The sequence below is a fragment of the Petaurus breviceps genome, unplaced genomic scaffold (assembly GCF_028583685.1).
Source record: "Petaurus breviceps papuanus isolate PSGF00001 unplaced genomic scaffold, PetGlider_PUasm1.0 99, whole genome shotgun sequence".
In the NCBI taxonomy this organism is placed as follows: Eukaryota; Metazoa; Chordata; class Mammalia; order Diprotodontia; family Petauridae; genus Petaurus; species Petaurus breviceps.
The window spans coordinates 3,478,866-3,500,586 of record NW_027187465.1 but is presented as its reverse complement, the minus strand read 5'-3'; the positions used below and the strand labels follow the sequence as shown (position 1 = coordinate 3,500,586).

Genomic DNA, 21,721 nt, shown 5'->3' with positions numbered 1-21,721 from the left:
ACCACCTGCCAGCTGACCTCTGGGCCTCCGGGCCCACTGGCACACCATGCTCACACTGCCAGTATGTGAAGACAGCTTAAGAAAGTAAGAGTTGAGGTGTGGTTTTGCCGCTCTTGGGGTGGCTCCTGTCCAGTTACTTTAGCCTGGGGCTCTGGGTCTCGGGAGCCACCTGTATGTAAAGTCAGGCCTCAGAGCTGGAGTGGACCCTCCCGAGCTGCTGTGTCCCCTGGCAATGGAGGGCCAAAGTGGGAGCATCCTTGGTTTGCTGAGTCCCACCCAAGCTGTGGGTCAGCCTGCTGATATGGACACCTGACCCTCCTTGATTCTCCAGGTGACAAGGGGGCAGAGAGGGAGTGTCACTCCTTGAATAGAGACTCGGAGTGGAGTGGAGTGGTTTAATGGTGCTGCCCCTTTTGCAGGTGTCCTGGCTGGGCCTCTCACGGGACCCAGAAGGACCTGGATGCGTTGTGCTGCTGCAGTCACCCAACTTGGTTTCTTTCTGTGAATGTCCCACCATGTTTTTCCCTTTCTCCTAGAGCAAAAGGGAAACCCGGGGTCTGGTTGCACGGAGCCAGGTAACCCAGCACGGAGCCGGCAGCCGAGGGTCATCTTGCCGGTGCACTATCCGGGGCGAGTGCACAGGACCAGCCAGATCCCGGCATATCCCATGCGGACGAGCATGGACTCCCAAGGGAATCCCATCACGCTGCTCACCGTCGACCCCCACGGAGAGCAGAGCCTCTATGCAGGCCAGGCCCCGGCCTACCTCCCCAGCTACCCGCCGCTGCACCTGGACCACGCCCTGAACCCTCACCGCTGCAGCTTGGAGCACAGGGCTTATGCGCCGGCCCACGCCTTCCGCAAGTCCAGGCTGGGTGGGCGCGGCCCGTCCAAGGCAGCCTGCCTTTCCCAGTACGAGACTATGTACCAGCACTACTACTTTCAGGGCCTTAGCTACCCGGAGCAGGAGGCGCAGGCCCCCTCCCGTGCCTTCTTTCCCCCCGCGGTGCACGTGGCACCGCCTTCCCGCCTGGAGAGCGGCAGCGCGTCCAGCTTCAGCTGCTACCACGGCCATCGCTCGGTGTGCAGCGGCTACCTGGCGGACTGCCCCGGCAGCGATAGCAGCAGCAGCAGCAGCTCGTCTGGCCAGTGCCGCTGCTCCTCCAGCGACTCTGTGGTCGACTGCACCGAGGTCAGCAACCAGGGCGTCTACGGGAGCTGCTCCACCTTCCGCAGCTCGCTCAGCAGCGACTACGACCCCTTCATCTACCGCAGCCGCAGTCCCTGCCGGACCGCCGAGGGGGGCGGCCTGAGCCGGGGGCCCACGGCGCTCTTGGAAGGGCCTCCCCACGAGGAGCTCGCAGCGGCGGGACGCGGCCTCCACAGCGGGGACCGGAGGCCCGTGGCGGCCTCGCCCTGCGGGGACCAGCTGTCCAGCTGCAGCCTCGAAGTCAATTACAGCAGCCGCTCGTCTCTGGAGCACAGGGACGCGAGCAGCTCTACCTCAGAAGGGGGGCTCGAGGCTCCTCCGGGGGCCACGTGGGATGTGAGGAGGGCCTGGAGGGGCCCAGAGGCCTCCGTGGCGGCTCCCGATCCGTCATGCACATGCTGCTTCGAGGCCCCGCGCCCGGTGCTGGAGTCTGGCGCGGGAGCCTCCTGCCTGGGCCCGGACCACCTGCGTAGGACAGATGGGGTAAGGGGTGGGGGCTTGCCCTGCTACTTCTATGAAGAGAAGCAGGGGGGCCCTGGCGGTAGCGGCAGCAGCTGCTACACTGAAGACTACGCCGTGAGCGTGCGCTACACGCTCACTGATGAGACCCTGCCGAGCTGCTATCTGGGGTCGCGGGAGCTGGGCCAGCGCATCCCCATCATTCCTGAGGACGTGGACTGCGACGTGGTCCTGCCCACAGACCGCCAAGGGACCCGATGCTACAGCTCTTGGGACGAGCCCCCTGAGCCGGCCCCTCAGCCACACCAAGGCTTGGGGGAGGCCCAGGAGGAGAGAGACCTGGGCTTCCAGGCCAGCTCCTTCCAGTTTCCCCAGGAGGAAGAAGCCAGGGCCTTCTTCTCTCGCACCATCCTGGACTCTTCGGAGGCAGCCGCGCCCACAGAGGCTGCAGGTAAGAGGCTGGGGTGTCCTGCTCAGTGAGAAACGGCCAGGTCAGTCAGACGCTTGGTAGGTGCTTGGGGCTTCACTGTGGAGACAGGGGTGCTTACCCCAGAATCTTGCAGGGACTTTAGTGAGGAGGGGCTCCCTGGGAACCCTGCCCCTGCCCTTCCTCCCTGGTTGGTTTGTCTGACCCCGCTGTGTTCTCTCTCCCAGGCCTGGGACCTCACCCTCACCCACCACTGGACAGAAGTGGCAGAGTTATCTGAGCTCAGATGGACTTTTAGCTGGAAACAGCAACTCGGTGGAGACTCCAGATTGTTTGACTTCCTTTCAAAAGAAACAAAAAGGCAGAACTTTTTTTAGCTTTGACAAACAGAGAAGTGGTAATATGGAGAGGCAGCCCTCCCCCGGCCCCAGAATGTGAGCTACCAGTGTGGCAGCGCCCGCCCCCTCCAGGGCACCACTGCCCACCAGCAGACACCATGCCCTGAGCCCTCTCCAGTGTGGCAGCGCCCCCCCCAGGGCACTACTGCCCACCAGCAGACACCGTGCCCTGAGCCCTCTCCCCTTCCAGACAGATGTCTATTCTTGTATTCTCTGAAGTGTGTGCTTTGGGGTTCCGAGCAGGGCTGGACTGAGCTCTCTGCTTTTGAAAAAATATTCTATGTAAATGTAAAAAGTGTTATTTAAATATATATTTTTTAAAATCTTAAAGTCACCAACTTTGCTGAAAAGAAAGCTCACACACTACTGCGTTAAAATGAAGCGTGTCTTGTGTAGATACTGTCCTCTCCCCCAAGGGAGTTCAGGCCTTCAATATGCTCAGGGCTCTACCTGCCTTAGAGAACTAACCAGAAACTTGAAGTGTGATTAGGCGATCTGGGTACAGTCTGAGGAGCCGTGCAATTCTGCCTTTGTTCTTCTAGTTGCAAACCTTGAACCCTCATGGGAAGTGCGGCGTGGGCCTAGTGCCCCCAAGGTTCTAGAGGGACCCAGAGCGTTTCTGCAGCCACACCTTTAGTCAGCAGAAAGTTAAGCCCGGGCCCTCCTCGTGCCTGCCATGAAGACCATGGGGGACACTCTTCCTGAGACGGCACAGCTCATTCTCCCTGCAGACCCAGGCGGCCAGGGGGCCGGCTCCCATGGAGGGGATTGGCTCTGGTTGCCTTGGATACTGTGCAAGGGTGTCAGTGTGAGTTATGTTCCCTGCTAAGAAGCACAACCCTCCTCAGAGGAGGTCCGTCCACCAAGGCAGGGGAGGGCGACTGGGGGAGGCACATGCAGATGTGGGGGCCAGCTTCCAAGAATTCCCTGCCAGTGTAGTGCCCCCTCCTGTCCCCTCAGCCTCACGGGGTGCCTGGACCTGCACATGCCATGGCGCAACAGCTCTTTGGCTGTACGGGAACAGATGGGCGCAGATCGCCTGGCACGCTCATGATCTCCTTGTTTCCCATGGAAGCAGCTGCTGGAAGGGCAGGGCACAGCTGGGATTGCCCATCTAACCACCCTCCTTGTTCCCTCCCAGGGAAAGCCAGGCAGATGTGGGTGACAAGCTGAGTCCCAAAGTGCCAGTGGGAGGGATTCTTTTTTTTTTTTTTTTTAGTGAAAGTGGGTGTGAAATACCCAAGCGATCATGGGAAGGTTTTTCTTCATTAAAGAATCTGTTTAAGGTATTTCCAGTTCAGAATTTGGATCTTTTGTTATTGTTGTTAAAATATATCTTTCCTCCCATCCTTCCTTTTTAAAAAAAAATTTTAAAGAAATAATTACATTAACCCAGTGTTCACTAACTCTTCTAGTCACCTCTTTTGAAATACAATTTATTTTATTCAAATAATATTTATTGCCTTACTTTTAAAAGCTTGACCTGTGCGTCCGAAGCCAGTTAGCTGAATGGGAAGCAGGGAGAGAGAGTCAGCACAAGGGGACGTGGGGAAAGGAGAGCTTCTGCCTCCCTGTGTCCAGTTCTAGGTTCCAGTTCTAAGACACCGAATGTCTCCTGCCGAGCCGGGGGGGGGGGGGGGGGGGAGGGGTGTGAGATCAGCAGATGGGTCAGTCACCAGTTGGGGAGGGAGGCTTAGCCAGTATTTGAAAGAATAAACCACGAGCTTCCAATCATCTGAATGCCCTCCCACACCTTCACCTGTGGAAATCTCTTGTAGTGCGTTTGGGAGGGGCCTTGGCAGCCCACCAGGACACCTGGCCACCCCACCCCAGAGTGCCTGTTGGGGGAGGGCGAGAAGGGCTGCCACCGGCATCGCTGCTAGGAGGAGGGGCCTGAGATGTGGGGCTGGGGAGAGTCACATCAGCTAGAGGCCTCTGCCTCCAGGAGGCTGCTCTCAGTAGAGATGTGGGTGTGGCCTTTTGCAGTGGGGTCTTTCAAAACCCTGCACTGTAGGAGGCCTGTTCCCTGAAGCATGGCCCTGAGGGCTCATGTCAGAATTATAGGACATCGATTGGTGCAAGAGGTCCCAGAAGTCCTTTGTGCCCTCTCCCCACAGGGTGGAGGTGACCCCAGCATTCTTGAAGGTTGTCCCAGAGGAATGTAAACTTTGGGCAGGTTCCCCTGGCTTCCAGCTCAGCCCCAGAACCCTCAGCCAGCAAAAAGTCTCGGCTTGCCACCAGGGGATTCAGTCCAGTCCAGTGTCCTGCGAATCGGACACCTGCCCTGTGCCAGGCCCTGCCGACACAAAAGACCTTAACGTAGCTCTCCTGCCTTCAAGGAGCCTGGCCATGGCAGCCTTATTTATACATGCACATGGGGTGTATCTGCTCAAAGCTCAAGGAAATCCATTAGATTTTTTGTTTTTGCTTAAAAGGGAATAGTAGCAGGAAAAACAAGACTCGTTGTTTGGCGGGGTTTGGGCCTTTTGGTTTTTTTTTTTTGGTGGTTTTTGGCCAGCCTATGAGGCCTCCAGAGGAGGATGGTGTAACATGTTCCACTCTGAGGCTCCAAGGTGCCATAACCGCCCAGCAACCTCTTTCAGGTGAATCTCTGTGGCGTGTGGTGGCTGGATGCAAATGGAAGCCAGGGGCTATCAGTTTTTCCACTGCAGCCCCAGACGTCAAGATGCGCTTGCTTTGGGTGTGGGCCTGCTTCCCGCAGCCGGCCCAGAGGTTTCAGGCCCCACGGCCCCACGGCCCCCTCGCCCTTCTGTGTGGGGGAGCCGATGAAGAAAGATGGTTTGAATGTTTCCACTGATGTGGTGCGGCCAGAGGGATACAGCTCGTTGCCCCCACTTGATCCCCAGGTCCAAGCCATTGTATAAAGCCCCTTCCCGATTCGCTGCTGGGCCCTGCTGAAGCTTCAGGCAAATACCATGAAAAGCAGAATGATGGAGTTATTTTTAAACAGTTCTGCTCTTTTCTATTCTTTATGTAAACTATCTCCATTGTGTTGGGCTAATGATTTTCCATGTTCTTAAAATTTTCTCCCATAGCACTTAAAATGTTTTGTAAAAGACTTTGCTGTAAAGATTTGTAAGAATACTGGTCAAAGGGCTCTTTCTCCAACATTACCATTTTAGAAAATGTTTTAAAGGCTAGAAAACAACTTGTGTATATTCTGTATATGTATAGTAACACATTTCATTTATGGAAATATGTTCTCAGAATATTTATTTACTAATATATTTATCTTAAGCCATGTCTTATGTTGAGAGTGTGACATGATTGAAATAATCATTGGAAATCACTAACCCAAGGCCCTGTAAATACATGATAATTGCACCCAAATTCTGCATATTCGCCGACCAAAAACATGATTTAAGTTGTAGTCTTCTACCGTTTTGTAACAAAGTGTACAAAAGGCTGTAAAAAAAAATACAGTTTTATCAAGTATGTATGAGATGTTGTCATTCTGTCTTGTGAAAATCAACAGCGGTTCTGAGAAAAACCAAGAGGGTCTAAAGGGCGATCCTGATAGAAAACTATTTAATTCAGCTGTGAGAGTTTACTGGAAATTCCACCCTTTCTCCATGAAAAGTGGCTGTCACCTTCGACAGGCCCTGTGTAGTTCCCCTGTGAAATGAAGGTGGTTAATTGGTGATCTCCTTCCCCTCTAGAGCTTGAGGTGGCGTCTTACTGAAGTCTTCTGGAGAAAGGCTCACTTGAGGTCACCTCTAGCACCATGGTCTGGTTTCTTCATCTGTACAACACAAATAAAGCCTGTGCTGCTAGGTCCTGGGTAGAGCAAATAGTGAGTCCTGAGGTGGTCTTAGGCATTCGGAGTTCCCATCGTGTAAAACTTGGTCAGTGGTTCCAGCCCAACAGAAATATTCTGGGACTGAGAGGTGGGGAGGCTTGGTGTCCACACTAATCAGGGTGCCGACGTGATTGAGGTTTAAATGGGGTGATGTGTGAGAAGCATCTTATTTACAAGGTGAGGTTATGTGAACAGCACTTGGCATTGTTCAGTCCTAGGTTCCAAGGGCCTTTCGAACTCCCCACTGCACTAAGATTCAGGGGCATGCTCACTGGCCTTGGGGGTGGCTGCTAGGGCCCCATTGACTATTGAACTGGGAACCAGTGACCATGTACAACCCAGCCGAAACACCAAGACAGCTTGATAAGGAACCCCTAGCTCAGTGGCCTAGGGAGGGAGAGGGGAAAAGATGGGTGGAGTCACTCAGACTTGCCACATTTATTTATGAATCTGCCTTGTAAGTCTGTCTGACTTCTAATTGGGAATGCCCTGTTCTGCCCTGATGCAAAAGGAGGTATATGACCCTTACCATCCATTTCTCTCCACATTCCTGACTCCCCCACACCTGGAAAGAAAATTAAAGGGTCGAAACCAGTGGCTTGGGAGAGAATCCTTAATGGGAGATGGAATTAGAAAACAACTGGCATCTCCAAGATCATTTAATGCAAGAGGTAGGGGAGGTAGAGGTAGAGGAACTCATTTTAATTTGACAACTGAATTTCAGTATATTTGGTTTCCATTGTGATCTTACATATTATATTTTATGCATATAAGAATACCCTTATAAGAAATTCATAGACTGCCAGAAGTATTCATGACCCAAAAAACTTCAAGGCCCCCTGATGAAATATAGGACAACCCTCCTCCCCATTAATCTAAGAGGAAACTGAAGCCCAGAGAAGGAAAGGTCTCGCTCGATTCCACGGCTATTAAGTGGCAGAACCAGACCCCTTGATCTTCTTGGCTCCTTCCTTTCTTTTCTGTCCCACCCCTACGTGACTGCTTCAGCCCTCAGGACAGTGCCTCGTGGCAAGGGTGGAAAAAGGGCCCAGTGGGAAATCTCAGGCCCGTCCGGTAACAGACCAGGAAGGCCCCTTCTCAGTACAAAGGGGTGTTTTTTATTTTCAGACACCCAGTATCAAACATTCTAACCTTATTAATCCATGTCTCTACTCTTGCACGTGTACCCCCCAGTCTTCACTCTCTCTTGGGCCACTTGGAAGCTGCTGGTGCGTCACTGGCATCTCTCTCCGTGTTGGGGCCCGTGTGCTTCCCAGGCAGGACGGGGTCGTTCAGGAAGCTTCCGGGCCCTGCTGCGGGGCTGTGGCTCGGGGTCTGACTGCACAGGGCTTCCCAGAGCCTTCGCTTGATGACCTTCCCTAGTTCCAGGCTGTATCTCTTGGGGGTCCCTGACGTTCTCCACAGCATGGGCTCTACCACTGAGTGGTACAAGGCTGTGTATTGCTCAGCAGAGAGCCCATGGATGACAAGTGCATCCTGGGAATGTGGGTCACTTCTGTTTTCTGGAGTCAGGCCTTGGATTTTCCCTGAGGGAATTTGGGTAACAGCCCCAACCTGGAGATCTTCACTGACTAGCCCCTCTTCTTCTTTTTGGATTTCTTTGTTCTAGATAGAGGGGGAAAAAAAGGTCAGAGCTAGAAGCAGAGGAGAAATCAGTGGTTTAATTATTCAGTCTCAAGAACCAGAAAGCTCTGTTTCTTTGACTTGTCAATAAGAGACAAACATTTTCTAAGCACTTAGTATGTGCTGGGCTAGGGATACAAGGCAGAAATAGGCCTTGCCCTCAAGTAACTTACATTGTAAGGAAGGAGGGTAGAAAGTAGGGAGAGGGACTAGACCCATGACTTCACTGATTTGAGGAAATCTGCCACGCTTGTTGACAGCACCTCTACATTTCAAGGGTCTGGGGAGTTGCCTAAAGCACCAAGAGGGGTTGACGTGTCCAGAGCCACAGCCAAGATGGGCCAGAGATACAGGACGATGGGGAGACAACATAGAGCCAAGGAACCAGAAGAGACAGAAAAGAGGTGGATGGGGAGAGCAGGAAAGGCCTTGTGCAGAAGGTGCTGGAGATGAGCATCCCAAGTCGTGGGGGACAGTCTGCAAAGGACCAGAAATGGGCAGAGTGGCACATTGGCCAGTGGCTGGATGCTAGAATTTGGGAAGGAGGGCAAGGTCGAGTTTGGGAGAGCTCCAAATGCTCTGCATTTGGTCTTGGGAGATGAAGAGGGCCTGCATCTTTTATCTTGTCTCCTAATGGCTACCTCTGTGACCTTCGGCAACGCACCTAACATCTGGCTCTCCCTGGTATTATTCTGTATGTAAGGTAAGGAGTGTTAGGCTATCTCCCTTTAATGGAGTGGCAGGGCATTGTGAGGACCTGATCTTACAAACACACCCATCCCCAAACACAAGTCACTCCAAGGACCATCTGCCCAATTGTTTTTTCATGTTTGTAATTGTAATCTGGGAGGTTGGGGGGAGGGAGTGTATTGGAATCTGCCCTCTACCTCACTGTCGTGTCCTGTGGGCCCTGTTGGACCTGATGTGCCGGACAGCTTCCCGGAAGGGCGCTGGTTTTTGTTTGGGTCAGACTCTCTGTTCTTGGCCCGCAGGTCAACCCTCACTGCCGAAGTCCCCTTGGTCTTGACCTTTGGGATCTTCCGTGCCTTCCCCTCACCACCTAACTTGGAAGGCATGGGGCAGCATTTGTCCTTCAGCTGCCTCCTGAGGACTAACTTAACCAGAGAGAAGGAGCTCGAAACTAGGGGGTTCTTGACAACTTCCCAGGAAGATGTGGGACTGCCCTTTGTAGCTACATTCGAGTTTGCACACGTTTTGGAAGTCCATATGTTGGTGAGGGTGGGTGCATCCACATAACAGTCCTGGAGACGTTTGTTAACAAGTATGGACTGCCGAAGTCCATAGGTTGGAATGCCAGTGTTTCGCCTCATATAGATGGGGTGCTAGAATTCCAAGAAAAGGGGGAAAGAAATGGGAAAAGGCCAGTTAAGTAGGCAGCAAGAGAGGAAATACAAGGTCATATCACATTTTTCTAGAACCTCCCTCCCAAGGAGCTCTTGAAAGCCTTCCCCAGCCTTGCACACACATGCTCACCAGAATACCCCCACGTGAAGCAGGAGTGATAGTCTTGCTTGGGGAAGGCACCTTGATAGCCATCAAATCCCACCTTACCCCACCTGAACAAGAGAATCCTAGAGCACCCCCTACGACATAGCCAGCCTGGGGAGGGAGGGCTGGAATAAAGGGCCCTTCCATCCAGGCCCCACCCAACTAATGTTCTTACTGCCGTCTTCTGATAAGGAATGCAAGTGCTTTGGGAAAATTCGCAAGAATCAGAAGGCTGTGGCCCACCTCCCAGACCCTTTGCTTCATGATTTTCCCCAGTCTGTTTTCACGGACCTTACCATCTAGTTGGAGAGACTAGGGAACCAGGGACCTGGAAAGATTAGAGCCCAGGTGACCTCACTCCCCAGTCAGTCACAGTGCCTTTGAACCCTGCCTGCCGAAGCCAAGAAGTGCAGAGGTAAGTGTACTTGGTGTCCATACACACAAAGGCATAGTAGCATTACTTAGGCTAGCTGCGATTCTTCTGGGATCAGAGCACAGACATAGTCCCATAGATTTGCAGTTTGCTTGGCTAGACTAGACCCCCAAACTAAAACTGGGTTTCTAAATAATTGGATATATATTTTTTAAAATTAAAAAAAAATAGAAGATTGGTTTACCTTACCATATTTTGGTGGTCTTAAATTTTATTTTAGCTAGCTTAGGGGAAAAAATAGGTATGTATAACTTTTCTTTTCCCCCTTTTTAAAAAAATATTTCTAGTCACCTGCCTTTCTCTGGCTCAGTCATGTATGGATAAATTGTTTTGTTTTGTTTTGGTCCCTTGAAAACAGTTTGGTACTGTTACCTCTAGTATTTGTGATGTCACTTGGTTTGTGATGTGTGTGTGTTACATCATCGTATTTTCTAACAAAATTGGGTTGGGAGAAATTTTATTTGGTTGTGCCCTAGATGCAGAAGTTTTCTGAAAGGCCTTGGGGTGGGATGGTGTTGAAAGGATTGGAGGGCACAAGGCCTCAACCAGAATAGTACAGCTGGGGCTGCTCACGCCAGATCTTTGACAAAGTTCCTTCTCTTATCTGAGCCTCAGTTTCCTCATCTGTGGAATGGGGGTAAGAGGCCTAGCATCACTGACACTTTGGTAGTTGTAAGGATCAGATGAGATGGAAAGTGCTCTAGAACTTTGAGACGTGTGAGCTTGCAGAGACCAGATGGTAGTAACAAGTCTTATCCTCTCTTGGGGGGAGGTGAGGGGAATCTTAGATTTTTTTTTAAAGCCTGACGCCTGACTAGGCTTTTTTTTTGAATGGTTAGCATCCTGGGCTGGGTGGTCTGAAGACCCAGAGGCTCTGTCACTGACCCATTGTGTGTGACCCTGAGAGCAAGCCTCTTCATCTCGTTGCCCTTCGTTTCTGCATGGGTTGACAATGAAGGCTTTGGACAAGGTCTTTAAGCACCTTCTTATCCCTAGCAGTCTTCAATTAAGACATCTTTGGGCTTCCACTATAAAACGAGAGTCTAGGCAATCGCTGAGCTCCCCAGCCTGTTCTAAAACTCTAGATTCTTCTGATCCAATGTACGTGTCAGAATTTTCACATACAAGTTAGTTGGGTCCACTTTGAGGGGGTCCCACGAAAAACCTACCCAAGTGCAAGAAGTAATATGGAACCTAGAATGGGAAGCAGAGGACCTGAGTTCAAATCCCAAACTTGGACAAGCTGTTCAACCTCTCTGGAGTAAAGGGGTGGGACTAAGAGGGCCTTGAGGTCCGTCTTAGCTCTAGACCTAGCAACCTTTAGACCCTGGCTGGGACTCTTTTCTTCATCTCTAAAACTAGAGGGATGGACCAGATGGCCTTTGAGATCCCTCCCAGCTTAATAACAATGATAATAAAAGTAATAGCACTAGCATTTATATAGTGTATTCAGGTTTATAAGTACTTTACATATCCTTTGATCCTTCTTGGGAGGTAGATGCTGTTATTACCCCCATTTTACAGATGAGGAAACTGAGGCTGGCCTGTTAATGACTTGCCCAAGTCCTACGTTTTATCCACTGTCCTTTTCTTTACCTGTGAGATGAGAGTGATGGACCAGAGCTGGGGGTCTGTAACCTGGAACTTTTAAAAAATATACTTTTGCTAATTGTATGCACATGTTTCTATGTATGTATCTTGATGTAGTTCATTCCCTCTAGAACCCTGTACAGTTGGGGCATCTACGGACGTGATTGTGAGGAGGGGTCCAGAACTCACGCAAGGTCAGGATTTTGTCCCTGGTCTTTAGGTAGGGATGGCCTCCAAGGCCTTTCCAGCTCCTCAGCTCTGGGTGTCAGGAAGGATGGTGCTGCTTGTTTTAAAAGCCTCCTCCCAAGGGCTGCCAGGGCCACTGAGGTCCCATAATCGAAGGAAGACCTTGGGAGCTGGGTGGCCACTGGCTTCCTCTGCCTGTGTACTTCCTAGGTTCCTCCTCACTCCTGGAATGTGGTTTTATTGTCTACCCCTTAGCAAATGCACTAATTAGAACCGAGTTACAGGGTGTCAGGGCTTGAAAGCAGAACAAAGACTTTCCAGAGAAAGCTTGCGCAAGACCAACGGTCCTTATCAGGTCTTTGTCAGGTTGGTGGTTTGGGATCTTGACAAAGCTGAGCACCTAGGGAGGCTGGCTCCTGACAGGGGTGGAGAAGCAGGAGGGATGGAAAAATGTAGTCTGCTCCTGGCAGGCTCCCCTCGGAGCCCCACATGCCGTCTACTTGAATGTTCAACAGGCCTTGTCGCTGGATAGATCACAGCCTTGCGGGCAGACATCGACGGGGCCCAAAGCGGATCGGCCGGGGGTGGGAGGCCGGCACTCTGGAGAACAAGGGGACCCATTCAGCAGCGGCCACCCAGCCCCACCCCGGGGAGGTCTGGGAGCAGGGTTTGCCGCCCTCTAGAGCTGGGGGAGGCCCAGCTCTCTTTCAAGGCCAGATAATCCTGGATGGCTGGCACTGGCGGGGCTGGTCAGCTACCTGCCCATCACTGACTATTTGTAAGTGTCCCATTGGGCCCCAGGCTGACCAGAGGCCAGAAGGCTTTGTCTGGGGAAACATAAGGCAGAAGAGCCAGCAGGAAACTGATTCTTGGTGCCACCCACTCTTACTGTGTTCTTTCTGGGAATTCCTTTTTCCTCGGCTTTCCAGAGCTTCATAGTAACACTAGGCAGCACTTACATAGTGCCTTCAGGGTCACAAATATTGACTCATTTGATCCTCACAACTTGGAGAGGTAGATGCTGTTATTACCCTAATTCGACAGATGAGGAAACTGAGGCAGGTGGGTGTAGTGACTTGTCCAGAGTCACACAGCTAGTAGGTGCCCAAGGTAGGATTTGAACCCGAGTTTTCCTGGCTCTAAAGCCAGCCACACTCTAACCACTTCAGGCCCCATAGAGGTTTCCCTCTCCCTCCATCTCTGTCCTAGGTAGACCGAGGCATGCTGTTGGGTGCATCTCTAAACTCCTAATGCAGCTGAACCAGGCAGTTCAGCATCGAGGAGGTGTGCAGAGTCCCTTCTTAACTGTCATTTGCTGGGTGGCTTTGGATCATTCACTTTCCTCTCTCTGCCTATTTCCTCCTCTGAATTTTGAGGGGGAAAGATTGAACTAGATGATCCCTCAGAGTTGTTAGAGAGGGGAGAGGCTTTTCAGAAAGATGTTACAGCAGTCCGGATGAGAGGGGACAAGGCTCTGAACTAGGGGGGTGACTTGGTAAATGAAGATGGGGACCTATCTGAGGGACGCCATAGAAGGGGAGATTACAGAATCTGGAAACTCACTGGGAGAGGGCAAAGGTGATGCCAGGGTCATGAGCCCAGTGACCAGGAGGATGCTGGGGCCTCCATAGAAAGAAGAAAGCTGGGAAGAGGGACCAGAGGGACACAGTTTGACATGTCCAAGAAGCAATAATGGGGGCTGGAGCCCCGGAGTGAGAGAGATCCAGTCACCTCGAGCACGCCTCTCCAATATCAGGTTAGAGATGTTAGCGGGGCAAACCCCCTCCCTCAGTGCAGACTGACCATTCCACTGCAGGGCAGAGGGTGCCGGGGGTACTCAGAGTGATTCGACCCCAGCAACTTAGCTGTTCTGGGTCACAAGCAGGCCATGTGGTCCCACCCCCTCATTTTACAGAGGAGGAAACTGAGGCCCAGAGAAGTTTATGCATAAAGGGGATTCTCTTCCAGGTCTTCTCTACCCACCACATTACCCTGGCTTGTGTGTTTTATATGTATATGTATGTATGTGTGTGCATGTATGTATGTATATATTCTCTCTATATGCATACATACATATATATTTGTGTCTGTGTGTTCATATAGACAAAGCCAACAGAGAGGGCACTGGCCCTGGAGTCAGACACAAGTTCATGTTCAGCCTCAACCAATCAGTAAGCATTTATTATGTGCCTACTACATCTCAGACCCTGTGCTGAGTGCCAGATGTTTACTAGTTGTGTGACTCCAGGCAAGTGGCTTCATCTTTGTCTGCCTTGGTTTCCTCATCTGTAAAATGTAAATAAAAGTAATAGCCCCTTCCCTCCTGGGGTTGTTGCGAGGACCAGATGAGATAACATTTGTAAAGCTCTTTCTACGCCCCGAAGTGTAGGGAGCTATCACTGCGATTACACTATTTGTGAGTGAGACACAGAAATCTGGTCACTTGGATGAGATGTTAAGTTCTGGAGGTGAAGGGACTATGCCTGATGTTACCATAGTGACCCCTATAGTGCCTCATCCATGATAAGCTCACAATTTCAGATCATTCTTTGCACTGGATAGAATAAAGCCCAGCATTTACAGACAGTTTAAGTTCAAAGCACTTTATAAAGGATATACAGTTTTTCTCCTTACAACAACCGCAAGAGATAGGGGCTGCTTTCACCCCCATTTTACCAATGAGAAAACTCAGGCAGACAGGAGTAAAGTGACTTGCCCAGGGTCACACAGCTAGGAAATGTCTGAAGCCAAACTTGAACCCTTGACTTCAGCCCTAGGCTCTATCCACTGTACCACCAATAGCCTAGTAGAAGTTCCAGGTTTCAGAAACAGAAAGCTTAATTGTCTTGGTTCAATCGTGGCTGACTCTTCATGACCCCATTTGGTGTTTTCTTGGCAAAGATACTGGCATGATTTGCCATTTCCTTCTCTACCTCATTTTACAAATGGGGAAACTGAGGCAAACAGGGTTAAGTGATTTGTCCAGGGTCACACAGTCAGTAAGTGTCAGATCAGATTTGAATTCAGGAAGATGAGTCTTCCTGACTGGAGGTCTGGCAGCCTATTCATGCATCACCTAGTTGCCCAGAAATCTCAGAATGGGAAAATAATAATTCACCTTTGTAGAGTTCTTTCATTTTTTTGTAGAGTACCTTCAAGTTTACAAAGAATTTCCCATGTAACAACCCTGAGGAGTCAGTTACTATTCCTATTTTAAAGATGAAGAAACCAGTTTCAGAGAACTAATGTGACTTACTCATCACAATCACCAAACTAGGAAGCGTCCGAACTGGGCTTGTCCCCTGACTCCAAACCCAACACTTTCCCCACTGCATCACCCAGCTTCTAGGTGCCGACACTGAGTCCCCAGGAGCTTGAAAAGTTTCTGAAGAATTCCGCAATCTTTGCAGATGAACACACAGGGAGTATGCCTAGCATGGACTGGGGACCAAGTTCTGTGCCAGGTAAGAGCTGTGTGCGAAATGCAAAGATATTACCCCTGCTGGATTCAGAGACACCTGGGAAGCCTCGTATGAACTGATGCACACACAGAGGAGAGGCCAATTCCTAAGATACTGTTAAACAGCTTTGAAAAATTAAGAAGTCTGATCAATGCAGTAACCATTCAGGACCCCAGAAGACTCAGGACATGGCAGAGAGCTGGGAGCTGGGGGTGCTTGATTATACTTCTTTATTATAAGGGAGGAATTTCATTGGGGGAAGGAGAGAGCTAGAGGTGGAGTGGGTGGTTGGTGAGAGTGGTGCCAAAATGAATATCCATCTAAAAGCTTTATGTAATTGAGGTTGATATTTCCTTTTTCTTATTTGTCCCCAGAGCTTAGCAGTGTCTGGAACTGCTAAGTCTGGAACGTAGTAGGCACTTAATAAATGTTTATTATAGAGGTGGCTAGGTGGTACAGTGAATAGAGCACCAAACCTGGAGTCTGGAGGACCTGATTTCAAATCCAGCCTCAGACACTTAACACTTACTAGCTGTGTGACCTTGGGAAAGTCACTTAACCCCAATTGCTCTGCATTCCCCCCTCCAACAAAAACAAAAAAAAAAGTTTATTACATTATAAACAGATAGTTTTACTATTTTTATTTTTGCTATTTACTGGTTTTTTTTTTTAATATAAGCAATAGGGGTTAAGTAACTTGCTCAAGGTTACACGGCCAGTTATTTCTGGGTGTGGTGCTGAGTATCTGAGCCCGGATTTGATCCAGGTCATCCCGACACTGGAGCTGGTGCTCTTACTCGCTGAGCCACCTGGCCACCCCTTGCTATTTACTGTTTACCATTTTACTATTATTTACTGTTTACCATTTACTGTTATTTATTTTTAATAATTAGTTTTACTATTGTGCTAAATGTATGCATGTAACTAAAAGTGATAGTTTCATACACAATTCTCTTCTTTTTTTTTTTGGAGGAGGGAAGGCAGGGCAATTGAGGTTAAGTGACTTGTCCAAGGTCACATAGGTAGTAAGTATTAAGTGTCTCAGGCCAGATTTGGACTCAGGTTCTCCTGACTCCAGGGCCAGTGCACTGCACTGCCTAGCTGCCCCTCTTTTTCTTATTTTTTATATATTATTGAAGTATTCATGACTGACATCTGTTAATGTAAGCATGTTATGTATATTATGTATTATGTATATATGTGCACACATGCACACATGTATATATAATTATATGTATGTTGCATATATTTTGTCTCCCCTCTGGGCCTTTACAAGCTAATTGGGGAAAGAGGAGGCAGTTGGCCAATTACAGTTAAGGGTTTTTGAATCAAGAGTGGCCCTCTCCTTCCGATCCATTCTGTGCCCATTACTTAGTAAATAATAATAACAATAATCTAGCATTTTAAAGTTTTCTGAGCACTTCACTTTAAAAACCTTTTGAAAATTGGTGTGATAATTTTCCCCACTGATCCAGATGAGGAGACAGAGGCTAGGTGACTTGCCTAGGGTCACACAACCAGTAGGTATCTGAGGGTGAATTTGAACTTGTGTCTCCTGACTTCAAGCCTGGCGTTCTGGCGCCACCTGGTGGCCTAGCAGCCTGCTACAAGGAGACGCACCAGTAGCAAATGCTGGCGTGATCTAAATGATAGTGTTGGTTTGTGTCTGAGGCCGGCTCTGCTTTCTGCTTCATACTGACCGTTATTTATGCGCTGTCATCCCCGTTAGGCTGTGAGCTCCTTGAGGGGAGGGACTGTGGTTTTCTCAGCGCTTTGCACAGTGCCTGGTATACAGTAGGTGCTTAACCAGTGCAGGTCCTGCTGAAAGTATTACAATCCTTATTTCACAGGTGATCAAACTGAAATTTAGGCTCAGAGATTTGCCTGGTCACACAGCGCCCAAGGCAGGATTTGAACCCAGATCTCTCCTGATTCCAGTATTGAGGCACTTTCCGTTCTCTGCCTTGGATTGAAAGCAATGGAGAAAGCATTGAAGGATGTCGAGGGTGAGGATGAGAGAAGACTTCCCAGAGGAGACATTGGCATTGCAGCTGGGCTTTAAAGGAATAAATGAATGAATGAATCATCACTACCATTTACCAATCACTATCAGATCTCAAGGTTTGCAACGCCACGAGGCATTATCCCTCTTTTACAGTGAGGAAACAGAGGCAGCAGAGATCAAATGGCTTGACCAGGGCATTTAGTAAGTGTTTACTTCATTCACAGGCCTGTGCTAAGCAGTGAAGACAGGAGAGGCTAGGTCCTACCCTCAGTGCTGGTAGGATTCGCCTAGGTGTTGGGGGGCAAGGCCCAGGGGTCTGTAGGGTTTGGCAGCAAAGTGAATGGCAATGCATCTTCTCTAGTGACATTTCTGCTAATAAAATCCTAGCTGTTTAAGGAAGGATGGCCATTCAGTCACCGAGAGAGAGGGCGTTGTAGGCACAGAAGGGCATGAGCAAAGTCATGGAGGTGGGAAAATACCCTAGTCAGGTTTGGCTGAAGCCCAGTTCCAGGGAGTAAGATCAGATTTGGAGAAGAATGAAAGTTCCTTGAGGGTTGTCTTTATGTCCCCAGCACCAGAGCCCACAAGCAGTATGTAAATGCTTGTGCGGTTGAATAAATAATGTAAAAAAGGCTGGCTGGTGCCAGATTGTAGGAATCCTTTCACCATAGTCAAAAGCAGTCTGAATTTTATCGTGAAAGCCAGAGGGAAACTGGGGAAATGTCTGAGCCAGAGAACGTGACCAGATCTGTATGCGAGAGAAGGCTCGGCCAGGCAGAAGTGGGAGTGATGGATTGGAATGGGGAGCTAGCCAATACTGGAATTACATGGTGGGGGTGGGGGGGGGAGACTTCCCATAACCTCGATATCTTCTAACTTTCCATGCCTTGTCCCTGAGTAAGCCCCAGTAGACAAGCAGGCAGGCCCTTTCTGGATCTCTCCCAGCCCTTATATGATGGGAGAGCCCCAAACCACAAGGCTCGGGTTGCCTCAGGCAGATGAAAACTGCTGTTTTTCCCTTGGGCTCAGGGATGGAAGACCTCAGCCCCAGACTTACTGTAGTCACTATTTCTCACTCTTTCCATGAAATAAAGCTCTGAAAAGCATCCACGTGGGAGCTGCTGAAATGGATCTCCCAGGAGACTGACCCTGTCGGGGACCAAGCAGCTGAAGAAAAGACCTTGGGCATCTAAGCGCCGTGACCTAGACAGTCTCTACTGTATTTTTAGCTGTGTATGCAATGTTTCCATCACCTGTGCAGGCTTTTAATCTTCTAGAGGCCTTAGCAGGATAGGGGGGCAGGAGTGGGGGGAGGAGACGCCCAGGCTTAGTCACACATGGATGAGCCTGGGGCCTGTTGTTTCACAGGCAAAACTTACTGAATGGGTGGAAAAGCTGGCCTTCCGGAGGCATAGCCAGATTGAGATGGAGATTTGCAAAGCGCTTTGCATGGGCTAACTCATTTGATTACACTGAATTGGTAAATGGTCTTTTCAAGTCTGCTGAACATACATTCTGCCCATCTCTCTGTCTCTCCTCTAACCTGTGAACAACTCCCTCAAGGAAAGCAGGTTGGCCACTTTACTGCACTTTATAATCTGATGGAGTTTCCTGCAGCACCTTAAGGTTACGTGACTTGTCCAAAGTCACGCAGCCAGTGTGTCTGGGGCAGGTCTTTCTGACTGCAGGGCCACCTCTTTGTCCATCAGACAACAACTCGCAACAACTTTGGAGGAATGGTGCTGCTGTTATTCTCATTTGAGTGATGGAGAAACTGAGGCTCAGAAAGGTTAATTGACTTGCTTGAGGTCACACAGCTAGTGTTCGTTTCTGACTCTTCATGTAGTACATAATCACTATGCTATGCTTCCTTTTTAAAAAATGATATTTTATTTTCCCCCAATTACACAAAAAGATAATTTTTGTTTGTTTTTGGAGGGAGGAAGGCAGGGTGCTTGGGGCTAAGTGACTTGCCCAAGGTCACACAGCTAGTAAGTGTTAAGTGTCTGAGGCTACATTTGAACTCAGGTCCTCCTGACTCCAGGGCCGGTGCTCTATTCACTGCGCCACCTAGCTGCTGCAAAGACAATTTTTAACATTCAAATTTTTTTTTTTTAGTTCCAAATTTCCTTCCTCCTTCCTTCCCTTTCTTGCCCTATCCTGAGAGGGTAGGCAATGTGACATAGGTTGTACGTGTTATACTGCCTTTCTAAAGTCTTCCTATGAGGTATTCTGTTGTTGGGTCATTTCAGTTATGTCTGACTCCCCACGCCCCTATTCGGGATTTTCTTGGCAGAGATACTGGCACGGTTTGCCATTTCCTTCTCCAGCTCATTTTATAGATGAGGAAACAGGGACAAAGAAAGTTAAGTGACTTTCCCTGGGCCACATAACTAGTAAGTGTCTGAGGTCACATTTGAACTCAGGGGGATGTCTTCCTGACTCCAGGCCAGGAGCTCTGTGCACTGTGGTGCCCCTAGCTACCCTAGGATTGTAGCCGTACAAAGGAACTTTTAGAGACCACCTAATTGCTTGGGCCACGAATCTATACAGAAGTATCCTCGCAGGTTACATATTGACTAAGAAAACCACACACATTATCTATGTATTTACTTTGTTAAACATTTCCCCAGTACAGTTTAATCTGGTTTGGGCTGCACTGAGGAGGGTTGCAGTCCTCATTTTCTGACCTCCGAAGAAAACCAAACCCCTCGTTTTACAGAAGAGGAAACTGAGGCCAAGAAAAGAGAACCAAGAACACTGGGCTCAAAGTGTACATGGAGAGTTGTGTGGAAACAGGAAAGACAAAAAGGGACGCAGTTGTGAAGAGCTTTAGAAGACCGAGGATTTCGATCCGGTTCCTAAGTTGCTGTAGTTTATTAACTAGGGAGATGATATCAGCTTGACAGCTATGAACAGGGAGTGGGCTGAAGAAGGAAGAGAACTGAGGCAGGAAGAGTGTGGAGACGGGGGCTTGCCCCCAGAGCGGTGGCCAGAGCACAGGAGGGAGTTTAGGGTTAGATAAACAGCTCTCAAAATCATGCCTAGAAATGATCGTTGAACTGGTGGGAGCTCACACATCACCAGGTGAGATCTGAGGGGTGAGAAGAGAGGGACCAGAGGGGAAAGGAGGAGGGACACCCACTATTAACTAAACCCAGAGGAAGATCAGGCACATGATGTAAGAAGTAAGCAGACGGTAGGGGAGGAAGAAGAGGAAGGTCAGCAGTGTCGGAGGCTGCAGATGAGAACTGAGGAGAGGCTGCTCATTAGGTCTGGCAATGAAGAGATCCTCAGTGACTTTGGGGAGGAGACAGACACAGGGGCTGAGAGCTGACAGGGGCCGGGAGATCCAGTGAGGGCTATAGAGATGTCTGTGTGGATGTGTATCTATATGCACACACACACACACACACACACACACACACACACATATATATATCTACACAAAAATGTTTCGGTCATGTCTGACTCTTTGCGACCCTGTTTGGGTTTTCTTGGCAAAGATACAAAGATTGCCATTTTTCTACTCCAATTCTACAGATGAGGAAACTGAGGCAAACAGGGTGAAGTGATTTACCCAGGTTCACACAGCTAAGATGTGTCTGAGGTTGGATTTGAACTCAGGTCTTCCTGAATCCAGGCCTGGTGCTCTATCCCTAGCTGTCCAGAGGTTTTTTTTTAGGCAGTGAGAAACATGGGCATGTTATAAGCATTTATATAATACCTACTCTATGCCGGGCACTGTTACAAATATTATCTCATTTGATCCATGCAACCACCCTGGAATTAAGGAGGTATTATCATTATGCCCATTTTACAGTTAAGGAAACTGAGGCAGGCACAGAGGTGAAGTGACTTGTCCAGGATCACACAGCTAGAAAGTATCTGAGGCCAGATTTGAACTTAGGTCTTTCTGACTCCAGACCCAATGCTCTGTCTACTCCACCAGCTGCCCTGTAGACAGCAGAGAAGCAGCCAGGAAACAGAGAAAGACTGAAGTGAGAGAGCGGGGAAGATGGGATGGGAGGGGATTGCTTGTGCACAGAGAGGGGTTTGCCAGGCAAGGATTGAGAGGCATGAAGGAGGAGAGAGTGGGAGATGTCCCAGTTGTGGGAGAAGAGGGAGCTCTCAGAAAGTGACCCCATTAACTAGCTGTGTGACCTTGGGCAAGTCACTTAACCCCAATTGCCTTGCCTTCCCCCCTCAAAAAAAAGTGACACCAGTTTTTCCAATGAAACATGAGACAAAATTCTCAGGTAAGAGAGAAGTGGAAGGGAGAAGTTTGTAGGGGAAGGGTAAAAAGATTTGGAAAAGCCACTGCTGTGAATGGGGTGGGGAATTAAATAGAGAATGGTAGAAGGATTGCCTTGTGGCAGTGAGAGCCCAATAAGTTTATATATCATGAATTTGGAGTGGATCCAAGTCTACACATTTTACTGGCTTTCTCCCTACTCTTTGAGCAGTGGGTGAATCAGAGGGAAGGCAGCAGGTGGGGGCAAGTAATACAAGATTATGGTTTGGCAAGACATGATTACCAGTAGGATAAAGGGACAGCATATTGTTGAATTGGATCATA

At 49.4% G+C, this 21,721-nt stretch overlaps 2 protein-coding genes across 3 annotated transcripts in view; one reads left to right on the top strand and one right to left on the bottom strand.

Moving 5' to 3' along the window:
- ZNRF3 (zinc and ring finger 3) overlaps positions 1 to 5,950 on the top strand; it is a 194,387-nt gene extending 188,437 nt beyond the window's left edge. For both annotated transcript variants that reach the window (XM_069081777.1, XM_069081778.1), the window contains exons 8-9: positions 537 to 2,120; positions 2,324 to 5,950. In XM_069081777.1, the coding sequence (XP_068937878.1) occupies positions 537 to 2,120; positions 2,324 to 2,376 (1,637 nt within the window). In that variant the 3' untranslated portion in view covers positions 2,377 to 5,950. The remainder of the gene's footprint in view (positions 1 to 536; positions 2,121 to 2,323) is intronic.
- Positions 5,951 to 7,449: 1,499 nt separating this feature from the next.
- CUNH22orf31 (chromosome unknown C22orf31 homolog) lies at positions 7,450 to 9,731 on the bottom strand. Its single transcript, XM_069081663.1, has 3 exons — positions 9,711 to 9,731; positions 8,846 to 9,301; positions 7,450 to 7,940 (listed from the first exon to the last, which is right to left on the bottom strand). The coding sequence occupies exons 1-3, from the start codon at positions 9,729 to 9,731 to the stop codon at positions 7,512 to 7,514; spliced, it is 906 nt and encodes a 301-aa protein (XP_068937764.1). The 3' UTR covers positions 7,450 to 7,511.
- Positions 9,732 to 21,721: the final 11,990 nt, after the last annotated feature.

Bases quoted from the DNA above. Each gene is read 5' to 3' on its own strand.
- CUNH22orf31 (XM_069081663.1), bottom strand. From the start codon at position 9,731: ATGAAGCAAAGGGTCTGGGAG. The intron at 9,302-9,710 runs GTGGGCCACAGC...TTGGAATTCTAG, and splicing joins TGAAGCAAAGGGTCTGGGAG to CACCCCATCTATATGAGGCG. The intron at 7,941-8,845 runs GTAGAGGGCAGA...CCCTCTATCTAG, and splicing joins CCACAGGACACGACAGTGAG to AACAAAGAAATCCAAAAAGA.